General features: G+C 39.8%; 1 protein-coding gene and 1 pseudogene across 3 annotated transcripts in view; one reads left to right on the forward strand and one right to left on the reverse strand.

Moving 5' to 3' along the window:
• Positions 1 to 7,631, forward strand: part of LOC147433535 (uncharacterized) — a 37,434-nt gene extending 29,803 nt beyond the window's left edge. For all 3 annotated transcript variants that reach the window (XM_086490211.1, XM_086490210.1, XM_086490209.1), the window contains one exon: positions 4,827 to 7,631. In XM_086490211.1, the coding sequence (XP_086346337.1) occupies positions 4,829 to 7,339 (2,511 nt within the window). In that variant the 5' untranslated portion in view covers positions 4,827 to 4,828 and the 3' untranslated portion in view covers positions 7,340 to 7,631. The remainder of the gene's footprint in view (positions 1 to 4,826) is intronic.
• A 7,327-nt stretch (positions 7,632 to 14,958) lies between these two features.
• Positions 14,959 to 16,799, reverse strand: LOC147433537 (uncharacterized; annotated as a pseudogene).
• Positions 16,800 to 26,397: the final 9,598 nt, after the last annotated feature.

Raw genomic sequence — 26,397 nt, forward strand, 5'->3', positions numbered from 1 at the left:
AGAGGTCGCTCTGGCTCCTCAATGCACAAGCGTCTGTAGATCCCATCCATGTAGATAGAGTCCGTCTCCCATGTAAAGGTGTAGTGAGTAGGGGCTGCTATCCGTGGTATGTGTGCTACACTAAATTGGAAAGAGATGGTCATTGACACAAGGGCATGATCTACTGCCACACCAACAGGTCTAGGTCTAACTCTGAGGTCCTGATTACTAGAGATAAAGCTCGGAAGTTCTTCTAGCTCTTCCGACTCGAGTGAGGAGGACAAAAAGGGCAAGAAGTGAAACAAAACGCAAAGCTTTGGAAAGAACAAGAAAAAGGCAATGAAACTCAAAATCCGACCAGTTTCTGATAGCTTTACAGAGGAGTCATCCTTTGACAGTTCAGACTCCGACGACCACATGTTTTACGCGAAGAAAAAGCACTTTTATAGAGCCAACCAATACGAATTCCTCGAAGATAAGAGTAAGAAGAATAAGGAATTTAAAATTTGAATCCTTTTCTGGATTTTGAGATGCTGTGAGATGCTCCGAGAGCCTTGGCCTTCATCCAGCAATTTGACATAGCCTTCTCTTGAGGGCATTACTCAGAGCATTCCAAGATCAAGAGGGCTACATCTTTTTCTAAAAGGAAATTCTCGAACATGGTGGTCCACTCTTCTTCGGAGGAAAGAAGCCCCAGTCAAGTGGTTAAAATTCAAACTGCTCTTTATTTCTTCTTGGCTGATCCGGGAGTACGAACGAGATGTAAGAACCGCTTGGAACCATCATCGGATGACCAAGGGAGAAGTTTCGTTATAGAAGTTTCGAGGATATGGTTGATCAGTAGGCCACCGATCCGGATTTTTCCGATGTGTTTACCCTGATACAGAATGGGGAGATAGTGCCAAGGTATTCCATACGCAATGTCTACTTGATGAAGAAAACAATGTTGTGTGCTACACAACCGTTGAGGGAAAAGGTTTTGACTGAGTGCCATTGTCTACCTTTTAGGGGCCATGACACCACCTTGAAAGGTGTGGAGCGTTGTTTCTTTTGGCCGAGACTCAAGAGGGATGTGGACGACTTTGTTCGCAGTTGTTTAGGATGCTAGAAGGTCAAGTTTGACAAGCATAAAGCACAGGGATTATTACAGCCTTTACCCATTCCCACCCGCCCCTGGGAAAGTATTGCAATGGGTTTCATCTTGGATCTCCCGAAGACACAGAGTGGGCACGATGGCATTTGGACTGTCATTGACAGATTTAGCAAGCAAGCTCACTTCATTCCAGTGAAGAAAACAGTCAAGCCGGATCATTTAGCAAGACTGTTCATTGCACAGATATTTCGATTACATGGCATGCTTGAGACAATAGTCTTTGACAGAGATCCCCGATTCACGAGTTTGTTTTGGAGGGCTATTTGGGAGAACATTGGCATATGGTTGCAGTTCTCGTCATCATTCCACCCGCAGACAGATGGGCAATCTGAGATTGCAAATTGAGTTGTTCTGGATTTATTGAAGTCTTACATCTTTGATCAAGAGACTCAATGGGAATTTTTTTGCCTTTGGTGGAATTTGCCTACAACAACACGGTTCACTCTTCGACAGGGAAGGCGCTATTTGAGATAATTGAAGGTGCTTAGAAGGTTCCACCCTTTCTCAGCACTAAAGACAAGATTTTTGAAGCCGACCAGTACACGAGGGACTTGGACATTGCTTTTGCCAAGGTCCGGGAGGCTCTAGAGAAATCTCAAGAACGACATAAGAAGGAAGCAGATCAACATCGACGAGATTTGAAATTAAAGGAAGACGATTGGGTGCTCTTACGTTTTGAGAAGGTCCACCTAAGGAAACGAAAGGGAAAGGAGCGGCTTTTTCCAAAGCTTAGCATGAGGTAATATGCCCCTTTCCAGATTAAAAAATAAATAAATGATGTCTCCTTTAGACTCAAGCTGCTCGATACTTGGAAGATCAACAATGCATTCCATGCGAGTTTCTTGAAACCTTGTAAAGGTGATGTGCCAGTTGATGGGGAGCCTGATCAGCAACCCGAAGTGAAAGAAAGCGAGGAGATACTCGTTCTTGAACAGATTTTGGCACACAAGAAAGAAAGATGAAAGGTAAAGTGTTTCATGGGTTCTTGGTTAAATTCAAGAACTATCCGACATTGGATGCAAAGTGGATGGAAGAGGAGGACTTGGCAGATACTCAGATTTTGGAACTTTACCTTGAAGCATTTGGTTTAACATAGTCTACTCCGATAGAACCCCGAACTCAGTAAGGGTGAATCTGGTGCAGCGGGTTTGCACAAGAGGGGAGTCACTCCGATCCTTTGTCAACAGATTACCTCGATTTGAATAAGGTCAATGATGTTTCCTTTGGGTTTCAGGGATACTAATGGACTGACAAGTATTATGCTGTATGACTTTATGAAACGGAATTCCCGACATTGAATATGATTGATTTGTACTCTCTTACTTGACTTGTTTGAGTGCAGGAATTGAAAGACGAAATGATTGCAGCATTTTTCGGTCTCATAAATCTCTATAGACATGATCGCAATAAGGATTAGTTAATCGGGCATCAGTGAGGTTTGAAATGGATCTAGATGCGATTACTAAATACGTTGTCGGCAGTCATAGTGTGAAATTTGGAATGAATTTTTTTGTGATTTGTCATGTGATATCCTGTAATGTGACTATCGTTTTTGTATAAGTGCTAGATGTGTCGTGTCTAGTACATCGGTACTAATAGTCAGTGTCTACTAAGACAATTTATGGCCTTTGTCTGTTTTGTAGGCGTAATCGAGGGCGATTACAATTCTTTCAAGAGGGGGGTATGTCACAAATTGATGACGTGGCAGTGCCCGGACACACACTCACAAAGTGATGACATTGCTGACAGTACGGACGTGTTGACGTGGCCTAATTGTACGGACAATTGGAATATGTGTTGGCAGACAGTACATACGCCAAGAGAACGAGCTGACTGGCTGACGTGGCAACGTACAACTTTTCCGCGTTTCACGTTGGCTGCTGATGTGGCCTGGCTGTACGGATTTCCGCAAACAGGGTTGAATGCTTTGGCAAATTTTGGGAGCTCATTGCTTTTGATTTACTGCTTTTGGGGGCTCTGCTTTTGGCATCCCTTTGTAACCCTTTACAAGTGACCCAAGGGGCTCACTGATCCAAGGGGCTCACTTTGCAGAGCATCTGGACGCAGAGTCTGAGAGCGAGCACCCGCGGGTAGGTATACTTTGCTCAAAGATTAATATAAAAGAAATACTGAAAGGGGTGCGAGTCTTTGGGGCCTATCTCTCTTGGCACAGAACTACGCCGGGCCATGAAGTGTTTTGAAGTGAATCTCTGCTATGTCGTGACAGAATCTTGACTTGGGGTGTCCAAGTTTGTTACACCTCTGTTGCTGCATTATGCAATGTTTGTGTCAGTAAAGTAGTAAGCTCCTCCAGAGGTCGCCCTGTTCCTAAGTGCACAGGTGTGTGTAGATCCCATCCATGTAGGTAGAGTCCGTCTCCCGTGTAAAGGTGTAGCGAGTAGAGGCTGCTATCCGTGGTAAGTGTGCTACACTAAAGTGGAAAGAGATGGTCATTGACACAAGGGCATGATCTACTGCCACACCAACAGGTCTAGGTCTAAATGTGAGGTCTTGGATACTAGAGATAAAGTTCGGCTATGCCATGACATAATCCATTGTGGTGGCTCCATGTCTATGTGGAAAGCATGTAAAACCTCTCGCAACAGAAAATCTTTGAAGGCCATTCAAAATGGCCAATCCATGTGCAGCCCCATTTCTATCAAGTGCCGTCCATACTCAGTATGCTCCATCTTTGCAACATCCAGCTTCCTCAGCATCTCCTCTGAAGTATCATAAAATACTGTCTGGTTATGGGTCCTCCAGGATGATAATGTCACCGTCCTCAGAGAACTCCCATATGTCATCATTCAAAATAGAAAAGGGGGGGATTGTCTTTTAGGTGGTGCATATACTGACGTACTCGGAGGAAAGTAGCAAATAACAATGTATAGTGTCTTTGCCCTCAATCTCACCCATATGTACCTAGCCTGCTCATCCCTGCAGGCTATAGTATCAATGGCTGCAACTCCTCCCCTCCCTGAATAAGACTGCCCTCCCCCTGAGCCTCGTCCTCTGTGCTTTGATCGAGTTTCCTGTCTGCAAGCTGTCTCCCATTTGTATCCATTGACATGTGGCATAGACTGTCCAGGGGCCTGATGTGTCTTAGGATAGAAGATGATGTCCCTTCCAGTGAAACTATCCGCAAAAGCACCCACATCAAGGCATAGAGATCCATTACAATTCCAAGTAGCAACTTTGAGTGTGGTCCCATAGGTCTCACGCCGTCATTTGGAGCGCCTCTCCATAGTAACAATTCATAGAAGGCCAATTTCCCTTTCTCTCGGGCTGTCCTTATCTCAGGCATAACTTCTTGCACATGAGCAAGCTCTGAGAGTGTGAGGTCGTCCCCAAGGAATATCCCGCTGTTGGTTATTTCCCTTTCGCTTTCTTGGCGGTTTCTATCCATTTCTCGGCCTCATCTACCTTCTTCTGTGTTTTCGTGATTACATCTACCCACGATGACGTCTTCGCCTCATGTTGCTCCTCTTCTTCTTTGATCTTCTGCACTTGTTCTTTGATGACTTTGAGTTCCTCATCGAGGGCTGGATTTCTCCTTCTTCAAGTCCACTCCCCGCTCTAGTTTCATAGAGAGAGAGAGAGAGAGAGAGAGAGAGAGAGAGAGAGAGAGAGAGAGAGAGAGAGAGAGAGAGAGAGAGAGAGAGAGAGAGAGAGTCATTTTGTATGCCATTTTTAGGCATGAAAATTGGAACCATGAAGATTTTTCTAGTACTCCTGCTATGCATGCTTGCAGCACCGCAATGGTTTTCATGTGAAGCTTCAAGAAAAATTCTCATGGTAAGAATGGAGGCAGAGGATGATGAAGCCCTATTTTCTGTTCCGACTAAGATGTTATTGGAGACTGTTGATGAAGGGATTGGGATGGAAACAGAGCTTATGTTGCCAGATGAGAGTGATGATGAAAAACCAGAAATCATGATTGAGGTAGAAAAAAAAATGACCAAGCAGCGGGAATATTTAAGGATGGACGCCTTTCAAGAGCAAACATCTGAGGAATCGAAGCAGGAGAAGCATCCAGAGGATGAGCCAAGTCTATCAGGAATAGGCGAGGGTGATCTGCTATTGGAGGAAAGCAAGGAAGAGAAGTGGGTGGGAGACAAACCAGGGAAAAAGAAAGAAAAGTACAATGCAAGAGAAGCTTCTGCAGACAATAACTCAGTTTCATTGACAGAAGAGACATGGCAAGAAGAGGGGGAAATGAACGTGACGAAAGAAAAAGCTGTTATGGATGAGAAGATTTCAGGTCAGCGAACAGAAGACAAAACACCTGCTAATTCAGATGATGAAGAGTTGGTTGAAGGTTTGTCAGGGGAAGCCTCTCTGACAGACGCAGCAATGGAAACTGGCTTTCTATTGGAGACTACAAAAGAGCAAGATGGAAGTTCTAGCATTGAAGAGGAAATTCAAAATGATAGTGCCAAAGTAAAAGCCACTATAAGACCAGAAAAGCTGGAAAATAAGGGATCCAACAGCAAAACATCGGATGATGAAACCTCAGAAGCTAAGGAAAACAAAGTGGAAGGAGCTGTAATAGAAAAAGAAGGGGAAAAGGGAGGCATGTTTAAGATGTCTAAGAGAAAAAGTTCAGACGAGAAAGATTCGATAGGGGAGGCTATGGTTGAGGAAACCCCAGCAGACTTTATTGAAAAGCAAATGCAGGGAGAGGTGGAAGATTCAGATATCAGCACCAGTAAAGCGAGGAATGGCAAGGGGAAGAAACAGGAGCGCACAGAGAAATATGTCGGTGCAAACGAGAATGGAGACAAAGAGAAGCCCACAAAAAAATTGAAAAAAACAAAAAAACCCAAGTTAGAGGTCTTGCAAGAGGCTGATTCTGAACCCAAGGGGTCAGATGCCAATGAGAAAAAAATAAAAACGAAGGTTAAGAAGAAGAAGGATTCTCAGTCAGAGTCAGAAAAAGGGTCAGATGTAATGAGTGCAAAGGCTAAGCAAGACGGCATGGAAGATACAGCTAAATCACTGGCAAAAAAGAAGAAGAAAGTCATCAAGGAGGAGCATGTGAAAGATAAGGAGGAAGAGGAGTTTCTTAACAAAGCAAACGAGAAGTATTCCAGCAAGAAAGAGAAGTCTCCACAGAAAGAGGAAGATAAGTCTTTCAAGAAAGTTGAGAAAATGGGGAAACAAAGCACTGATGAGAGAACAGAGCGCTATGAAAACAGCAAGTTTTCTGATGATAGCGGTGGGGAGGATACACAGGAATTGAAAATATTAGAGGTTGTAGACCACAATATTGCTGAGGAAAAACGCAAGGAAAAGGGTCATCCAGATAACAAACACCTTAAAAGAAGCAAAGAAGAGCTTCCGAACACTGAAAAACAGGAAGAAAAGCTCGAGATAGAGGTTCAAGGCATTGCAAAGGAGGCCCAGGAAAAAGCTGAAGGATCCAATAGTGTGTCAACGTCAGCGGCATCATCAACTGAAGGAGCTGACGAGGAAGAGGATGAGCACAGTGACTTTATGCAAGACTTCTCTGACTTGTCCACAAAATTCCAAGATACTGCATACAAGGTGGCTGACCACCTCGGCCCCAACATACAAAAGCTCACCGACACCTCTAAAACTTACTTCAACAAAGCCAACCAGCAGATCACGAAAAGCTTTTCTCCTTTGGTAGGAAAGCAGTTCGCCCCTTTTTTTGCATCTCTCGTGTCATATGGGCTTCTTCTCGTACCCCTTGCTGTGGTTATAGTACTGGTCGAACACATACGGGCAATTCTGTCTTTACAAAAAGTTGTCCTTTTTGTGAACATCTATCTTGCAGCCTATTTTGCCACCCTTCTCTTGGCAACATTTATCATGGGAGAGCCAATGACTTTCTTTTACAGAAGCTCTGCAAGTGGCTACGTCCATTTGCAGCTTTTGCAAGCTTTGGGCTACATCATCTACCTCATCTTACAGACTATTGATTTGGTTTCCGCTTGCTCGTCAGAAGCATGGTCCACAAAGGTAACTGTGGTTTTGCAATGGTTTGTAGCGGTGACAATTGGCTTTCACTATTACGTCACCATTTTTCATCGAGCAATGGCCTTGAAAGGCCCCCACACCAACTGGAAGATTTATGGGATCTACAGTTGTGCTTTCTTGGTTCTTTGTCTTTTTGCGAGGATTAAAAGAGTCAAGAAGGGCTATGTGCAGGTTGGGCAGGCAGATACAGACAAGAAGCATTAGAGATAACAGTGAGAAAAGAAGTTAAGGGGCCTTAATTTTGTCCAAAGGAGCTGCAAAGCTTGTTCAGCGTGTAAGCACTTATGTATTCAGCTCGTTGGCAAGTTTATTTTTTCCAAATTTCCCTACGTAATGTATCTTTACTATATTGTATGAGGGTGACATCTCTTGCATTCTGTATAAGCTGCTCCTCTTGACTTAAGCCAATTGGCTTCTATTGTTATGTTTGCGTTACAACTGGTGTGACTTCATGTCCGTCCTGTTTCTCTTAATGCCGTTGTTGATTACAGGTGCTTATTTGGCGTTGCTTATAAATTGAAGAGCCTTGTGTGAAATGCTACAATCGTTAACTGAAACAAGCTTGCATTTCGGCGTTCTTCCTGCACTGACATCGGATTACAATTTAAGATATTTCATTCAACAGCTTGGGCCAGCTTGTGTCAGTTTTCTCCGAGTTTGAGTCCTTAGATGTCTTCTGTAATGGGTCTGCGGAAAAAATAAATAGTGGCCTATAGATGCTGCATTCATGCCAATTATTTGTCGTCCATCAGAATAGAGTTTGCCTTTAAACATTGTGAAAGGGAATGGATATCCACATTGGAAGTGGCAACTTGTTTCCTGTTTCACCTTTCATGTCTCTACATATTGACAAGACTTTCCTAACATTTGCCGCTCCCATTCCATGTGTCGGATATGTGTTGTCTTGTTACTATGGTTTTAGGTTAAGCTTTTGCTCATAGAATCAGCAAAGCATTCATTGCCTTGGCCTCATTTTGTGTTGCTGTCCTTGTTGAGGCGCATGTTCAAGTAGCCACTTTCCAAATGCTATTTTGACGAGTCCCGAGTGCGGTAAGATTCTAGCTACTCAATGGACTTAATAGCAATGGAATTTGGTGATGCTTTTGACCATTTTTGGGATTATTGACGAGGCAACCTAGGAGGTCACCAGCCTATGTCGTCAAGGACTTTTATCATTTAATCTTTAAGGCAGCTACTTTAACCTCAACATTTGTATGTGTCAAAGAATGTGCCTTAATTGATTGGTACGTGACTTAGCCGGCTGGTTCGTTGCTCTTAGTTGTTGTCTGCAAGAGTTGTCTTGTGCCTTGTGCCTCAAGATTCCTTGAATTGCTAAGATCGATGACTGATTGTGAGGATTCGTGACGCAGCTCTGAGAATATGTGAGCGCTCATATATGCAAGACTCTCTATCTTAGCTTAGGATCAGAGAAGCATTCCAGCGCATACGAGGACATGGCAACTGAAAGATGGTCTATGATTCCACGTATCTGAGATGTCATTGACACAGACGAAGAGGGCTCTCTCTTGCTCTTTTTCTATTATGGGAGCCATGCCAACGAATAAGTATGGGTGCGCGATTTTAAAGAAGGCGAGAACTGAAGTTAAACTTCACAAGGGCCTGCCATGTGTCAATGGCAAGACAAAGAAAGTGATGGAATGATCAGACCAATAGCAATAGTTTGTCCCACATGAGAATTCGTTTACGCTTGAGTTGATCCAAATGTGATCCAATGTTGAGTAATTTATTGTTGTTGGTTCTTTGATTATCTGTTTAAATCCATACAACATTGTGTAATGTTGTAGAGGGATATAACAACTATTGCTGCTGTTTGCGTCTATGTTGAAATCTCTTGTGATTATGGTTTCCATGATCATGTTTCTTCAGTGCTTCGTAAAAGGATGAGAGTTTCGATGAAGGATGTCTGTATAATGAAATAATGTTAATTTCTTGTTGCTCATACTTAACATGTTCGACGAAACAATTTCGATTCCATCTGATATTAATCTATTTGTGTTAATAAAGTGAGACTTATTCTTGTGCAGTATAAGAATACCTATTGATCCTTTGGAGAATTTATAATCAAATATGGAAAATGGATTTCTTAATTTTTGTGTGTGTGTGTTTCTTGGATGCACAGGATGTTAGATGACATAAGGCTCGTGTCTTTTATAATATCAGAGTAATGCACAAATATGGACACTGTGTTTATAGATTGAATAATGATATTTTTTCTTGTGAAGTCTTAAGTTTTTTCCATGTTGCTTCTTGCTTATGGCGTTCTATTTCTTGTAGCACTATCTTATCTGTTTTTATTTGGTTTGGATCAATTTTGGAGAGGAGAAATAGGTTTTGGGGATTTTTAATTCGTGCCAATGCTGTATATTTCAATCCATGACTTTTTATTTTTGAAGGGTTGAAAATTGATGTGTGAAGTGTCAATCCTTGAGATCTATGAATAGTTCGAGCTGATGCATGTTGGAGAGGATATTGTGTTCTTGATACTACATTCAATAAATTTCTTTCGACTTGAAACTCTCTTATGATTTTTCTTATGGGAGTCCACTCTTTTGGTATAGATTCTGTGTAGAGATGTTGGTTTTCAAATCTTGTTCAATCTAAATTATTTTTTCGTTTGATGTCTGTGAATGGTTCTTGTAAAGTCCATCAGCTCCATTTACGAATCCGTTTGTAATGTTTAAGTTTTTCAGCACATAGTTCTACGACTAAGCTTGGTTTCAAATGCAAGGTTTTTTGTAGGCCTCCACATTGTTTCGGATCTTCTGGAATCTTTATATATTTGTGACAACTTTTGGATTTTTTGTCAGTAGCTTCAAATATATACGGTATTCTTGGTGTGATTTCAAATATATACTTGTTATACGCGTCTTTGCTTTTATTGTCGTAAAACAAATAAGAATAGTTACTGCGGTTCACGGCAATAAGAATTGTTCAAGTGTTTGATATCTTCCTTTGTGTGTTCATTTTTACATATTCGATTTAAAATTTCAATGAGTTTTATATTTTCTTGTCGCATTGGTTGTGTTAATTCATATCGTTTGATATGTGATTGCCAAAATGAAACTAGTAATGTATCGAGTATGTTCTTGTGGTATGAGAAGATCAAGGTATCACGAACATAACTCGCTTGATAAAGATTTTCACAGAGGATAACGTCCATGTTTGCAAATGGTTTATCATGTATTCTTTTGATTGTGCGGAGTCGTGCATCATCTTGTTGGAAAATATTTCGTCCAACGAGGGAGACCTCATCGATAATCACTAATTATAAATTCGCATAGTGTGAAGAGAGTTCATTTAATTTTTCTGTGCTCAATGAGGTTTGGTCACTCGCTATCAGTGGGAGACGGAGAGCAGAATGTATTGTGGTTCCACCAATAGTAAATGCTGCTTTTTCAGTGTACGTCATTAGCAAAATTTTAGGAGATTCAATGTTTGTGGGCAATTTAAAATTGTAGTATCGCAACAAGCCTTGAACCAACAGTAAGAACAAAAACATTTTACCAATTCCAGCACCTCCAGTAAGAAATAGGTGTATTGCTTTGTCTTGATTTATTCGTTTTCTCAACATGATATAATCGAACAAAAGACGTTGCTGAGTATCTAACATTCGTAAGCCTTCGTGAAATTGTTTATTTGAAATCACGATTATCTTTGTTATTGTTAGCATTCTATTGTTGACAATGTTTAAGTTTGGGAGATTTGAAGCGATGTTGTCGTACTTTTTTTCAATTAAAGAAGCAGAGGAAGGTGATGTCGATGTTGTTGCAGTTTGTGAGATACTGTTTTCGTCTACAATATCTTTGTTGAATTTTTTCTCATTGTAGGACACAAAATCTAGATGATGTTTATATATATATTTCCATGTTTCGAGGTAATAAAGGTGCTGGTTCTCGTCGTTGTGCCAAGGTAAATATAACAGACATTGTTCTCGCGGTTAAAGTTGTTAGGATCTTTATGCTTGTTGTATCGGATATAACGAATGATTGGTTGTCTCTTAATGAAATAATTTTGCTTTCACAATGCTTGTAGCACGAACAAAATTTTGCCAAGCAAAAATATTATGCAAGTACGTTTGTCTTTTGCTATATTTGTCGACGATGTTCTCGAAGAATATGTCTATTGTTTGGATCTAATTGTTTGAATGTTTTTTTTCTTTTCAAGATGAGTGAACGTTGGTTCAAAGGATTTGTGTTGATCAAAATAAATTCTCTAGTAGAAATGTGCAAAGGTGAAGATAAAACAATATAAGTAGCTTGTTGTGCACTTAATTGTTGCATATTCAAAATTGTGTTTCCAATGCGTCGTAATCTTTTTACAATGTTGGCATTATTGACAATACAAATATCGATCTCAACTTTAATATCTGTTATCAATGTGCTATCCATTTTTGTTATGTATGATGAGTAGTATGCAGCAGCTCCGTACGCGTTCATTATGTATTGGATGTCAGTGTTAGCGTTCCATAATTATGAAAATTTTGGATCAAAATTGTTTGTTAAAATGTCTTCTGTTTGTGGTCTCATCAACACGGTCGGTGTTACAATTTTTGATCGAATTGCTAATATATAATTGTCGAAAGGAAGATCTAATTTTTTGAGTCAATCCTTAAAATAAGTTGGTAACTCTTCAGCTTTGGTTGTTTCGAAGAATTCTTTGATTTTCTTAAGATTTTTTTTTTTTTTTTTTTTTTTGTGTTGTTTGTTATGCTTCTCTTATTCTTGTAATGGTCTAAGTATACAAGTATAAGGCATCAGGTATCGAAAAAAATCAAAATGACATGTTTTCTTTTGTCAAACAAGTTTTTCGATGTGCGTGTTGTTGAATGTCTCTTAAATCTTCCCGAAGAAGGTTCTTGTCAGTGCTAATGCACTTGTCAATGAATGTTGTTACACTGTTTGCTTCCGTATCAATTAGTTGAGACGCATTTTCAATCCATATTAGACCGTGATCATGTTGACTACCACAACTTTGGAACTCGTTCACAAAACAATAGTCTCTCATTTTTTCTCCTAGTATGTTACTGTCTTTATTGAGTAGTTTTAAAAGCTTCAAAATTTGTGTAAATATTATCTAGAACATGTGATTGGGTCTGATCGCACAAGACATCTACTGTAAGAACTGTTTTATTGTCATCTTTGGTTATAAGAGAGAGTTTTTCTAAACAGTTGATTAATTCTTTCCAACGACACTCTGCGGATGAGAAAGTGACAAAGAAGGTAGGAGGACTTAACTGTCTTATCATCGCGAATATATTTTTCTTTATTTTTTGTTTGTAATATGGAGAAGTTCTCAAAACTTGGTTATCTTTGTAATCTATCTTTGATCGAATAATTTTGTTGACGTTTGTATCGTCCATCACATCTCGTGCGTAAAGAATGGTCTCTTCGAGCTTAACCTTTCTCAGACGAATCCATATAGACGAAATAATTTGTTGGGTCATTATTTTCAGTGAGTTAAAGAATAAGTTTTCTATATCCAATACAAATCGTCTATCGCTATGAAGTAATTCTCATTTTGTAATTTTCTAATAGTTTTTAATTGCTAGATCGTGATACTTACGTGGTTCGCCAAAGAATAACCTTGCAAAACCTAGTTTCTCACAAAACGTGTCTTTCAATAAACCAAGTGGATGATTTCTTTCACAAGGTGCAATGTGTAGGATCTTATCATTGTAGTCAATGATTTGTTGCCCGGATGTGAACTGGTGAATGAGAATATCGTGATAATTCTCGTCGTCTTCGTCACTGTCATTGTGCGTTGCAAGATGAATGGAATGTGCCTTTTACAAGAGGGTGATATGTCGTAACCAATCTTGATTTAAACTTATGTTTTCTTTTGCGTAAAGATCGGAATGTAGAAGCTCTTTTAGTGCCCAATGGACCCACTAGTCCGCTCAAATAACAATCGTTATATTTTAGTTTTCTCTTTAAACCTATAAGAATCAAGTTTTCCTCATTGATAAATCGTGGTAAACTTCTTTGTGTTTCGGTAACATTCGCTAGTACATCATAATGCTTCCACGTAAATTGTATTGTCTGTCGTATGTATTTTTGAGAACAGTATTCGAGGGGCTATCAGTCTTTCTTCTAACTTGTTTAGTTTTTGTACAATTTCGTTCTTGTCATTTAATTCAATTTCTTGTAAAAATTTGTAAATTATCATTAGTTTTCTTCTCTTTTCTTTGCAAGCTTCACAGATTTGCACAACACGGTCGCTAGCTTTCTTTTTTTTCGTTAACGTTATTTGGTAACTGAAAAGCATTCTATTGCAGTGCTCGCATAAGATCGAAGGAGTATTTCCTTTAAATATGTTTTTGTAGGTGTATCACTAAAATGTAATCTCTTTCGCGAGTATGGTTCATTTTAATATTTTGACGTGACTTTCTTAAGCGTTTTACTTTTGTTATTATCGCTATTTTTGTACAAATTGTGTTAGTTTTTTGACACAAATACTCTTTGGCGATACATTTGTTACTATCATTAGGATACGAAATTAGCAATCTGTGAAGTTTTGAAATCCCCGAAGGTGTCCATATTTCAAATTTTTTCGAGCCTAATGCAGGTTCGCGCATTGGATACATGTATAAAGTTCCATCAATGTCTGTGACTAGTATTCGTTGTTCCATACAAGCATTGCTACATACACCGACAATGAATTTCTTTTGCTTCTTACACCATCCACTTTGTAATGTCACCTTAATGCACAAGTGATTTGCTACACAAAAAAACTCAATAATCTGAATAGTTAGTGCCAATGAATTGTGAGGTGTTTTTAGCAAACTGTAGACTCCATCGTAAGTTGTTTTGTTTGTGCCAGTGTTGTTTTCTAAGAGAGTGTCTATTAGGTTTGTTGATGTGATTTGTAGTCCCATTTGGAAGAGGGTATAAGCAGCTAAGTTTGTCAGAAGATCTGTTGGTGCAAGCGTTGTTATGTATTGAAAAACAGTAAATATATCAACATTCAGACCGTATGTATGCAAGAAATATTCATCGACACCAAGATTTTTCAAATCGTCCAGAATGAAAGTAGGCATTGTTTGAGTGAATTTAGAGAGAGAGAGAGAGAGAGAGAGAGAGAGAGAGAGAGAGAGAGAGAGAGAGAGAGAGAGAGAGAGAGAGAGGGATGGGGGGGGGGGGGGGAGGAGAGGCCAATCCAGATAGTAAAACACGAGTTTCTTATCCTGCTGCAGTTAAGGGAAAGGGTAGTGGGAGGAAGATGTGGATAACCGAAAAGAGAGAGAGAGAGAGAGAGAGAGAGAGAGAGAGAGAGAGAGAGAGAGAGAGAGAGAGAGGAGAGACAGAGAGTGGACACCGGGAGAAATGGAACTCTATACACAATGCTCAGTGCGAGAGAGCGAATAAGCGAGGAAGAAGGAGAAGCCAACCAAAAGGAAGCACGATATTTTTTATTTTTCCTCCCCAATGTCGCATCCGAGGGATAGGCAGAGGGAGGGAATGCCAGGAAGGGAAAAATGAATTGATGACTACAGGGAGTCTTCATGGACAATATTGAAATAGAGAGAGTCGAGAGAGAGAGAGAGAGAGAGAGAGAGAGAGAGAGAGAGAGAGAGAGGAGAAAAGAAAAGACAAACGAGTCACTGACGACACTAGAGCTCTATGCACAACACTCAAAGAGAGAAAGAGGGAAAAGAGTAGAGAGAGAGAGAGAGAGAGAGAGAGAGAGAGAGAGAGAGAGAGAGAGAGAGATGAAATGCGAGAAGGAAACCTTTAAAAGCTTATGACAATCCATTTGTTAAAATCAACTAGTTTGACTCTTTAATTATGCTTGGCCTTGCTCTCCTAACTAGTGGTCCTCTCTCTTGCAACTACTGCACTTTTAGAGTACAAGCTTTGAAAATTCTTGCCCAAAGCCAAGACCTCATCAACAATGAGACCAACCAATTGTGCAGAAATGAGAGGGCCTTCGCTTGGCTTGATCTTCACATGAAGCTTAAAAATCTCGTAGCTTGTAGTCGTCTTTTGGTAAGTAATACAGAATAAACTCTGTGGTTTTATGAACCTTATTTGATTTGCAAATGGCACATAATGTCTCCAAGAGCACCATTTATGTTAGAGAAATGCAAGACACCGAACACCTAAAGGTCAAAAGAGAGGATTGAGAATCACAAAGAAAGTCAACAACACAGTTTCTAGGCAACGAAATTATCCAACATTACCTGTTTCCAATAAGCGAGACTTTCAACATGTGTCTTGTAAGTCTGTAAGAGATCAGATTGGAGACGCTTGCTCTGGCCAGGTACCAAGATTGTGAGATCCAAGACAGACAACGTATTCTCATGACCTAAGAAAGCCCCGATATTCCTTGCAACAAAAGTTTTCACTTCTCCATTGTCAATATTCCTTTTGATAGATGTGTACTCTTCTTTGCAATCATTGACAAAAGTCAACTAAAACAAGCACATGTTAATGTTTTGAAATCTTTTTTGACTAGAAAAGCATAAAGAATTTTAATATATGAGACTTACAGTTGCTCGATCCTTGGGAGTGGAACCGTCAGCCACCAGTAGCTCTCTATGAGTGAAGTTGGAGTAGATTTCAAAATTCTCACTCTTAATAACAACAAAAGCAAGCGTACCCAAGTAATTTTTTGCACCACATAGCCCCACACTTGCCGCCTCATCTAACAAAAATCTTATTTTCGTTCTCGGGTAAAAGCTCAAGCGGATTGGAAATGAAGCAATGCAATTGACGATCGAGGTAGCATACAAGTAAAGAGAGAAAGGTGATGTTCCACCATCTGCCTTGTTCTTTGTTTTGATTGCAGAACCCTCTATCCGCACAAGACTACCAACACTTAGCAAGGAATCAAATTGGCTTATTAGAGATGAATCGACGACGACAGTGACCGTGTTGAAGTTGTGCGAATCCACAAGATCAGCCTTGAAAAACTTCACAATTTTTGGGTCAAAAAGCTTGTATGTACCATAATTGTTTAGCACATAACCCTTGATTGCAAATCTAGGAGTGATGTCAGAGAGGTCCATTATATGAAAAAAAGGCACAATATGTTCTTCAGTAGGAGGTTATTGTTGCAAAAAAGGGTTAACTTTCACTTCATCGTCTTCGATGTCAATTACAACATCTACAAAACAATATACAAGAACATGGCAACTTATTACAAGACAAAGGTAGACAATTAGTGTTTTTGGTTTTATATATACCGTGCCTCTCGATCTTAACGATAGCCATCTTTGCTTTTTGCGCTTTTGAGCATCCAACTTGTGCACCTATTGAAAAAGATGGGACATTTCAAAATACAAAAGATGAACCGGCTTTGTGTAGGCTTTCTTTAAAAGAAGGTAGAAATTAACGTATTGAAAACTTGCCCTTTGCCTTTTGAGAGAGATGGTTGGATAGTGAAGTTCGGTTCACTATATACACTACGCTTGCGGGAAGTTGTCGGAGTGTCTGCAAATGACTCACTCACATCAATACGTACACATTCACGTTTGGAAGTTCCACTTTTTGGATGTACGGTACGTGCAAAGCTAACATTTTTTCTTGGCTCTACAAAACGAATATGTTTAAGTAAGAACACCAAAAGTACGAATAACACCATAATATCCGTACTCCATACTGTCAATCTCCATGCTTTGTACGCCCCCATGGCTGTAGGCCATAATTTAGCACATTAATTTGCTTTGCGTACATGACACAAACAAATATAAAGACTGAGAACACTTTGCAATTGTAATTCTATCACCAATCATCCAAACTAAATCTACAAGGAAGAGGGGGTTAGAAAAGCCCGGGGAAGGGGGGGGAGGGGACTGTATCTTTTTCATAGCACATCTCGCAAATAAACCACTATTTTTTGGAGGGGCACAAAAAAGAGTGAAGAAAGGTGACAGCCACACCAAACAAATAGAAGTGGAGAGAGCAAGGAAAACGACCAATGGAATTTTTGAGCAGTAACAAACTTTATTACACTACCAATCTAAGATAGAGTAGTGCCACATGAGACGAATAGGAATGGAGAGAGCAGGGAAAGTGAATGTCATTTTTTTAGTAGTGACAGACTATATTGCACCACCAACCCATCGTAAAGCACGAGACCATAAAGAAAATGAATCCAATTTTTTCATGTATATTGTTTGAGTACTTTATTAATGTGCCCAATATTCTCGTAGGTGGAAGTTATTTTAGCTTTTGATATGTTCCATGGATAATTATGAATGTAAGGGTAAGGGCCCAAAGGGACCTAAGAAACACATACTTAGTGGCAGTAATGAGTGTGTCTATGTAAAGTTTGATGGTAGGAAGAATAGAGAAAACATTAACAACTTTGAAATTGCAACACACACACCCAATCCCTGTAGGTGGACCTTAAGGTGAGTGTCCCCGGTTGGATAAGGTTGACCAAACCACATGGGAACCGCCCCTAAGGGCTAGAACATGTCTTTGAGCAGTCAAGGGGTGTTGAACCCATAGAGTCATAGGCTATGACTCTTCCAATTGAGCAGCTTTTTTTAACCTCATTCTATGTCTACAAAATAAAATTATGAGATAAAATAATCATATGGTGTGATCACTGACCCACTAAAGTTTGTGGAACAAACTATCTCACAGTTAAAAAAAATCCCTAGCCTTCTTGATATGAAACACACCATAAGAAATTGCTGTTTTTAGCAAAATAAAGTAATACATCAACTTTGGAGACTGACCATGACCATGACCAAAAGGGTGAGACATTTTCAAGGTTACTTGTGTTTTACATAAAAAGTTGTCTCAAAAATCTATGCCCAAGAAAGAAGAACATAGCTCTTATGAGAATGGAAGTATTTTTTTCAAAACCCTGAAAAAACCTGCTGGCTTCTTGAAATCTTCTCAATACTTTCAACACAACTTTGATTCATTCAATCAAAATAAATTCAGCAAAACAATCCATTGAATAATCACAACACACAAAGGGAGCGACATAAAAAAATCTCAAAACACAAGATGCCATACTGGGTACCAACCATCCCTCTCAATCAAGATGATTGAGTATTTGCCTTCACCTCTTTATTTATCTAATGAAGCATGAATTACAATAGTATAAATACGTAAACAAGAGATACGCAATGGAGAGTGTATGCCATGATTAAGTGAGAAATTAGCATAAAAGAGGGCAAAAGTGCATCTTCTGCATCTTTGCTTTGATGGAGATTCTGATGGGTAAAACACCTAGTTACATGATCAAGATGATCTCGAAGCGCTCATCTTCCTCGTGAAGAAGCCGATTCCTGTTGAAAAAGTGCGGTGCACGACGCGAATACGTGATTTTAGGATTCCCTTTTTCTCTTCATGCATCTACTAAAAAATAGAAGTGATTTCTTTTTACATAAACTCTAAGAATAGCAGGTAAATGAGAGCTCTATTTACATTGCTTCTTTTGAATAATTTTTTGAGAATAAAACATAAGAAAAATTGATAAAATGTCCAAAAGTAGTAATAGCGATAACAATCCTCCCCGATAGCTTGAAGCAACTGTCCTCAGTTGCGAAAAATAGAAAAAACTAAGAATCTTCAAAATTTGTGTGAAAACAAAGCAGATCTCCACACTATATATATGGGATAAAGTACTCAAAGGGAACTTCCCATTGCTCATCATAATATCTTGTAAAGAGGAAATAAAAAAGGTAAGTACAATCCATGTATCCAAGTATCTATGAAATTGAAGGAGATCTTTGTTAGCGAGACTTCTAACAAAGACAAGAAGAGCACGACAACAGCGAAAAGCAATCACCTTTTACATTGTTCAAAAGGCGAACCTCAATCAAGTATTCCTCTAAATGATGCAGTGAATAATTATCAAAGGATGAACCTCAGGTATCAAATATCACAGACTAACAATCAAAGAGCGAACATCAACATTTGAATGAATTGTCAAAGGATGAACCTCACATAAAGAATCAAAACTTTCAGCTTCTAAAAGTTTGATATGCTTCCAAGATACTAGGATGAGAGTGAAAAAACCTCTTTGGTATCTATGCGATGCTTTCAAGGCCATGATTCTTATACTTAAGAAAATACTTTCTATGCAACCTACCACTGCGTGTCATATGATGGTCTCACGTACAAGGATTTCAGAATCTTCTTCTAAAAAGGGTGGATCATCTATATAGGGAGTGATGGTCGAGAATCTTTAAAAGGACAAAGAATACTTATATTCATTAGGAGGTTTTGGAGGTCTTTTAGAAGGCCTTATTAAAGAGAGAGAAAAGGAGGAGTGTCCAATGAGCATCAAGGCAATGTAACATAGAAAATAGAAGGAAAAAAAAGGACCAAATGTGAGGTAACATCTCGTTTTTATAGGCTTTACGACATCCATATGTGGATCCGTTGTAAATGGAGTCTGATAGTCGTAAAGGTACTGAAAGATAGCAACAAAAATCTATCATACTCCCGCCACCAAAAGCTCTTGCTCCATTACAAAATCGTTCAAAATTGAAATTTCCTCCATTGCAAGTAAGTTCAAGCTTTCTTTTTTCACTCAAAAAGAGCCATGGCTTCTTCTTCTTCTTCGCACCCTAATAGCTCAAGGGGTTGTTGTACTCTCTCCCCAACTAGCCTCACAATTGATCTGCCAAGGAGACCAAGTAGCACCATATGCTCTATCACCATCTCAAACTCCATCAATATAGATAGTCAATGGAAACAACAGACGATATCCATAGGTTCTTGGGTTCTTATGCAACCAAGAAGGAGGAAAAGATCCTCTACAACAAATCTATTTCATTCAACATGGAAAGCACGAGTGCAAGATATCAAAGTGGAGGTTGGCAAGAAATCTGTTAATGAAGTTTTGGTTCAAATGTTTACAGTCATTCTGACGTGATTGCAAATGGCAGAGATGTCGCACTAGTTTATCATCCACGATGCAACTGTAAGTGCTTTCTTAGCCGTCCTTTTGTATTATTCCTTTTAGTCCTTGTTGGTCTCTTACTTTATTTTCTTTTTGAAGAGATAGAACTATATTAAACAGGGTAGATCTAGTTCTCTAAAGTATTCCTAAATTCTATTCAATTGTCAGACTAAGTGGTCTCTTACTATTGGTTATTGCAGTTGCAGATGTCTATCCTTCATCATACGCGGAATGTGAGCTAGTTGAGTGTATTGTAGGTCTCATATCTATAATCCATGCCGACATTGGTGCTTTACAGTATGTTGGAAGAACTAGCAAGAGTCTTGCAGATGAGGGCATTTTCTTTTATGAGCACTTTGGTTAAACTCCCTCTCCCTACCAATTGGAGCTATATTGACTGCCCAATCCCGGACACAATAGTGTGTGAAGCTCTCCAAACTAAGTTGTTTAGGGATGTGTAGAAGTCCCTACAAAATTTTCTACTCACCAAATTTGTGAAGATTGCTAATTTTTTCCTTTAAGTTTATTTGTGAAACCATTTCACACCTGTCGTATACATGTTGCAAAGACAATGCTAGTATGTAAATCTCTAGATACTTGTTTTTGTGGCAAGATTCTTGATAGAGGGTGGTATGTTAAAGAGGTGGACGACATACATTGCGAGGTTGCACTGGACAATTTGGTGGCCAAGTACATGATCGGCACACAATCACTTCTCATCTCCCTCTGGTACAATCGCTCTCAATTTGTTGCAGGATGCTTTCAGTTCGTGCCTATTGATCAAGAGTCGGCTGTCCTGGAGAACAATGTTGTCATAGATGTGGAGGTATTGGACAAAGAGCTCAACCTTACGACAGTGGCCACAATAAGGGAGCAATGCAACTTTTGCAACTCCAGCACGACATAGTGAATGAGGCCGCGAACAACGAGCCCTTAAAGTTCTATTTCTTACTAGGTGGATGCAAAGTAATGCAACAAAGGAAAAAAGAGATTGCCTGTAGAGAGCTAACTGGCCATGTTCAAATTGTACCAATGTAACTTGGAGAAATTCCAATAGACGTAACTTCTTCTTTAATTAAAATTTATATTCATGACTTGCATTGCAACGTTTCTCTCAATTGAAATCTTTTATTTCATGTATGAGATGATTCTAACCATTTGATTGTAAGATGAAATTGTCTGTCTATTTCTCTCCCTTTGTGAAAGTATTTGTCATTTCTTTACATTTTGTACAACATATGTAGAGTTCTCTCTCTCTCTCTCTCTCTCTCTCTCTCTCTCTCTCTCTCTCTCTCTCTCTCTCTCTCACACACACACACACACACACACACACACACACACACACACACACACACACACACACACACACACACACTTTCTTAAGAAGAGAGTAGCACTATGGTGCGCGGACAGCTTCTTGCCATCGATACAGTTTTCCCGCGCGCCATAGTGCTACTTTCCCCCCTCCTCCTTCCAAGCTCCTTTTTCCCTCCCTTAGATTATCCACATCTCTCTCCCTCTCTCTCTCTCTCTCTCTCTCTCTCTCTCTCTCTCTCTCATACCTGCAAGTATATGTAGCTTCTGAGTTACTATCAAGGATATCCTCTCTGAACAGTCTAATGTCATTGAATGAAGTTCTGACCCTCTTTGGGATGGAGCTGTGGTCTGTGAGAGAGTTACTCTCTCTCTCTCTCTCTCTCTGGCGCTCGCGATGAAGGATAGCTTGTCTCCCTCTCCCTTTTTCTCTCTCTGTTGTGGTACACTAAGCATGCCACCGGAATGTAGTTGTACATGCATTAAAGTAAAAAAATGATTTATCTATTAAAATTGTATGGCACATTAAATGCCCACTATACATAATTAGACTTTTCACACGTGTGAGACATATATTCCTTAGAATACCATGCATGGTGGCAACGGTTATATGATTGTTTAGATTATGAGAGAGAGGGAGAGAGAAAGATAGATAGATAGATAGAGAGAGAGAGAGAGAGAGAGAGAGAGAGAGAGAGAGAGAGAGAGAGAGAGAGAGAGAGAGAGAGAGAGAGAGAGAGAGAGAGAGAGAGAGAAGCTTGATTAGAGGTGCTTCCTGCAGGGAAAATATCTGAGATTTTCTTTTTACCCCACGGCACGCCTGGACGTACATAGTGTTGCTATATTCTCCTGCGCCTGCTGTTGGCCAAAATATTGAGATATAGAGGAAGTTTTTTTTTTCTTCCCATGGAGTGCATCAATTCCTTTACAAACCTTTGGTTTTCTTGTGCGCACTGTAGAGCATAGGGGAGAGAGAGAGAGAGAGAGAGAGAGAGAGAGAGAGAGAGAGAGAGAGAGAGAGAGAGAGAGAGAGAGAGAGAGAGAGAGATTGAATTATCTTCCACGAAGGTCATATATGACCCATGGGACCAAAAATCACAACATTACAACAATTCCTTCTTAGTCGAGATGATACATATCAGCTAGGGACTGAGGGTCCATCAAGAGGGTAGAGTAGGGAAAAAAACGGGGGAACAAAAACCTAAGAGGGGTCGGCTGAGGGGAGAGTCAGTTTGGGATTTTGAAACTCCTGGATGACCACTTTGCCACCTTGGTAGACTGCCCATTTGCCTTGCTTACGTGCTTCATGCATCTTCTTGAGCTCGCTCACTTTACTCTTAAGTTGATTCATGGGCAATTCTTCAACAATCCAAAGCTTTTTTCCCTTGAGAAGTCGAGATTGACATAGCAGCTTCATACGCTCATCTTTGTCCTTGAAAGTGAGTATGCAATGCTTGGGTGGCACATGTCTATGTGTATCGTTGATTTAAGAAACAATTTCGGGCTTGATGTAGACAAGTTGAAGAATGTCATTGAGCTTGGTGATTGCTTCCTCAAGGGTGTCCTCCGTGGTATACCACGGTGAGTGTAGCCTTCCAATCCTAACCTTGAAGCCAAGAGATTCTTATAGCCCGGATTCTTGTAGGGCCGCCTGTATCTTGGTGTCAATCTTCTTATGTGTTGCTTCATGTGACTCTTTCTGCGCTGCCATGACAGTTTTGGTGAGCGAGGCTTTGATTGCGTGTGTTTTTTCAAGAAGATCTTGGCTCTCTACTTCCTTCACATCTTCAAGCTTCCATAGACGTTCTTTGAGCCTCTCATTCTCCTTGACGAGTTCTTGAATATGAGCCTCAAGGGCTGTGATTCGTGCTTCTTGGTGGGCGGCGGTATCCTTCCTTGGTGCCGCTTCCAGTGCAAGAAATCTCTTGCTCTTAGTAGGGGTACCAAAAGACAACATCGGGCTAAAAAGGGGATTTTTGTTGAAACTGCGTGAGATCGAGGGTTTACTTGGGTTTAATTCTTGAAATAGGAGCCATAATCCAAGCTCTATGTAGGCGGGATTCAACGAGCTCAGAGAGATGGGGAGAGAGAGGGATTTGACCAGCTGAGAGAGATGGGGGAGAGAGAGAGAGAGAGAGTCTCTTGAACTAGAGCCCTTGGTGTGTTGGACGAGTAGGCAGCAAGAGGTTGCAGCAAAAACGCAGCCAGAAATGGAGAAAATTCAGAGTAGAAGTGCAACAGAGTCAGGCTGGGCAAGGGGGCATGGCTTGTGTGTTAATGCCCCCCACAGGGCCACCCTCGCCCAGGGGGGACACACAAAAATGAATCTAAGGCTAGGGCAAAAACGTTGCCGAGAGAGAGAGAGAGAGAGAGAGAGAGAGAGAGAGAGAGAGAGAGAGAGAGAGAGAGAGAGAGAGAGAGAGAGAGAGATTATGTTTTTGTCAGGATTAAGATGTCACAAAAGGAAGAGGCAAAGAAAAGATCCAGAGACTGTGCTTGGTCAACAAGAAGCACAAGAGACACCATATCAGTTGCTGAGAGGTTCCTTAAAGAGAAATGTGGACCAATGCTACCATAAAATGCAAAAGAAGTTATCCTCGTCGACAAATTTATTGTGAGAGAATGTTTTGGATACTGTCGGGGTACACAGGTGGTCGTGCCGCTTATCATTAATCATTACTCATACACAACAATGGCACTCTCTTTTGGGAAAGTAAACCCAAATGAACTCTTGGATTATGGTTAACATTTAATGCTCTGATACAAGGGTGATGTGCCAAAAGATATCCCTAATCATCAAGTTGAGGTACTTGTGACTTGTACTGGATCTGTTAAATCATTAGGTATCTCTTGTACATGTTGTGACGTAAAATCAAATTCTCTTGGTCCACCTATGGTTAACATATTCCATTGTCTCGCTCCACTTTCTTTGCCCTTAACGACCACTTGAGCTCTTGAATGCCTCTACTTGTTTTTTTTCCCTTTTTTGCAAATGCCTAATTGCTGTGCTGTTGATGAACTGTCCAATGTATGTTTTTGCTACAGACGGTGAAGGATTCTGTGATAAAACCATTGAAACAACTCTTTCAAACTATTTGCCTTGTCTCGAGAGCGGCCATGCTGTGTGTGTTTGAAATATGCATTCCTAGCCATGTAATGAGACTGCCAAGCCTTGGGTGTTCTATACTTTTTAATGAAGTATGGTAAGTGATTGAAAATGATGTGCTGCAAATAAAGCAAGCTTTCAAGAATTTTAAACATCCTCTTAGTCCTTTTTATTTAAAAGGGTGCTTTAGCAATACCATGTAATGAGTAATCTAAGTTTCAATCCATGCTCTCTTAAACGATTTCTTCAGTAGTAGCTGAAGGTTCTCCTTAAACTTCTTGAGATAATTTTGTGACCAATTATATTTGTCAACATCTAAAATAGCACATCGAGTGAATGTCACACATCACTCTTGGCATTGCAACTTGTTGGTTCGTGGTCCTTCACTGCCATATGCAAAATTTTCCATTGTTGAAACTCAATTTTGCTAACATAGGTGGACTGATATATCCTTCCATGCTTGGTTAGCTTCCTATCTTTCATGTATGTTGGTTTAGATAAGAAACCACGTGCCTTGACCCCACCAATGGATGGTTTGCATGGTACATCATTAGCATTGGTTGACTTTTTCTTGTCTCGCTGGATTTTCACATTGCCCCTCTAGAGACCCATATCTGACAAAACTAGTTCAAGGGCCTGCAACAACTTGCCGTTCAGTTGACTTATTGATTTTCCAAGCAAACCCAATGTACAAATATAGCAACTTCTCCACGATTCTGCAAAGAGCATGCATTGTACAAATGTGGACATTAACAAGTGGAATATCCAAAATTGGGCAAAATTTAGGATTTTCTTTGTGATGAGTAGGAGCCTTTTTCCACCACTTTGGGTCCATCATCTTTGCAGGCTCCATGAAAAACAAACATGGAGACTTTGCCATGGCACCCATTCCACAATTAACATACACTTCAGTGCTTTGAGGTTACCTGCAAGATGCCATTGGACTTGAAAGTCTCCCGTGCCATCTACAACAAGCACCTGTCCTTGATTCAGTTGTCTTTCAATGATATCAGAAATAGGAGTTTGATAGAAGACCCAATATAAAATGTCATGGTCTTCTTTCTTTACCTGCAAGATTAAATCCTTATGATATGTGAAATTAAATCTAAAATAAAATTAAAAGGGGGCTCGCCGGAGCTGAAGAATAAATGAAAATGGATTACCTAAAAAGAACCAAGCCACTATATGTTTGTTTCTGATTGTACACTAAAGTATGAAGGATCATCAATAGGGCATTTCAAAAGAGCTCTATTCATCAATGTTATTGTGACTTTCTCTAGATTTTTACCTTTAAGAATATCACACTCATTTAGCTTCAAAACAAAATGCAGAACTCCACCAATCTCTTCAAATGTTACATTATAGAACTCAACCATTCTAGTTTGCAACAAAGTGAGGTCCATGAAGATATTGTTGTACTCATCGTAGGTTGCAATTGTTTCTTGAGATCTTTAAATACCATCAATATGAAATGGAGATCCAATGAAGTCTGTCTGTACATTGTTGAGTTGAAGTCTCTCTTTCTAGACACTTGCTGCCGATGGTAAAAGTTTAGACTTTATTCCCTTCTTAACAAACATGGAGGAGATAGACTGCTGAATAGCTGAGTCCCTCTCTGACTCACATCAAGGGATTCAAGTGTGCCATGTATTTCATTTTGGTAGGACTACATTCTTAGAAATAAAATGGTTAACAATACCCTGCTGCAAAACCTTAAACTTTTTATCATGGATTATATCCTTTGCAAGAACACTAGTTATCAATGGCTTCAATTGCTTTCCTACATTGGCCTTCAGATCTATGTTTTCTTTGTTTGGGTATATAGAATGTCTACAAAGAAAGCATAACTACCATAAGAAAAAACCACGTATAGGTGAAAATAAATTAGAAGGTTCACAATTCTCACCTCAATGCTTGGATTCTTTTTTTAAGAAGACTGCCAGATCCAACC

The sequence above is a fragment of the Adiantum capillus-veneris genome, chromosome 19, assembly GCF_014529385.1.
Source record: "Adiantum capillus-veneris isolate H3 chromosome 19, ASM1452938v2, whole genome shotgun sequence".
Classification (NCBI taxonomy): domain Eukaryota; kingdom Viridiplantae; phylum Streptophyta; class Polypodiopsida; order Polypodiales; family Pteridaceae; genus Adiantum; species Adiantum capillus-veneris.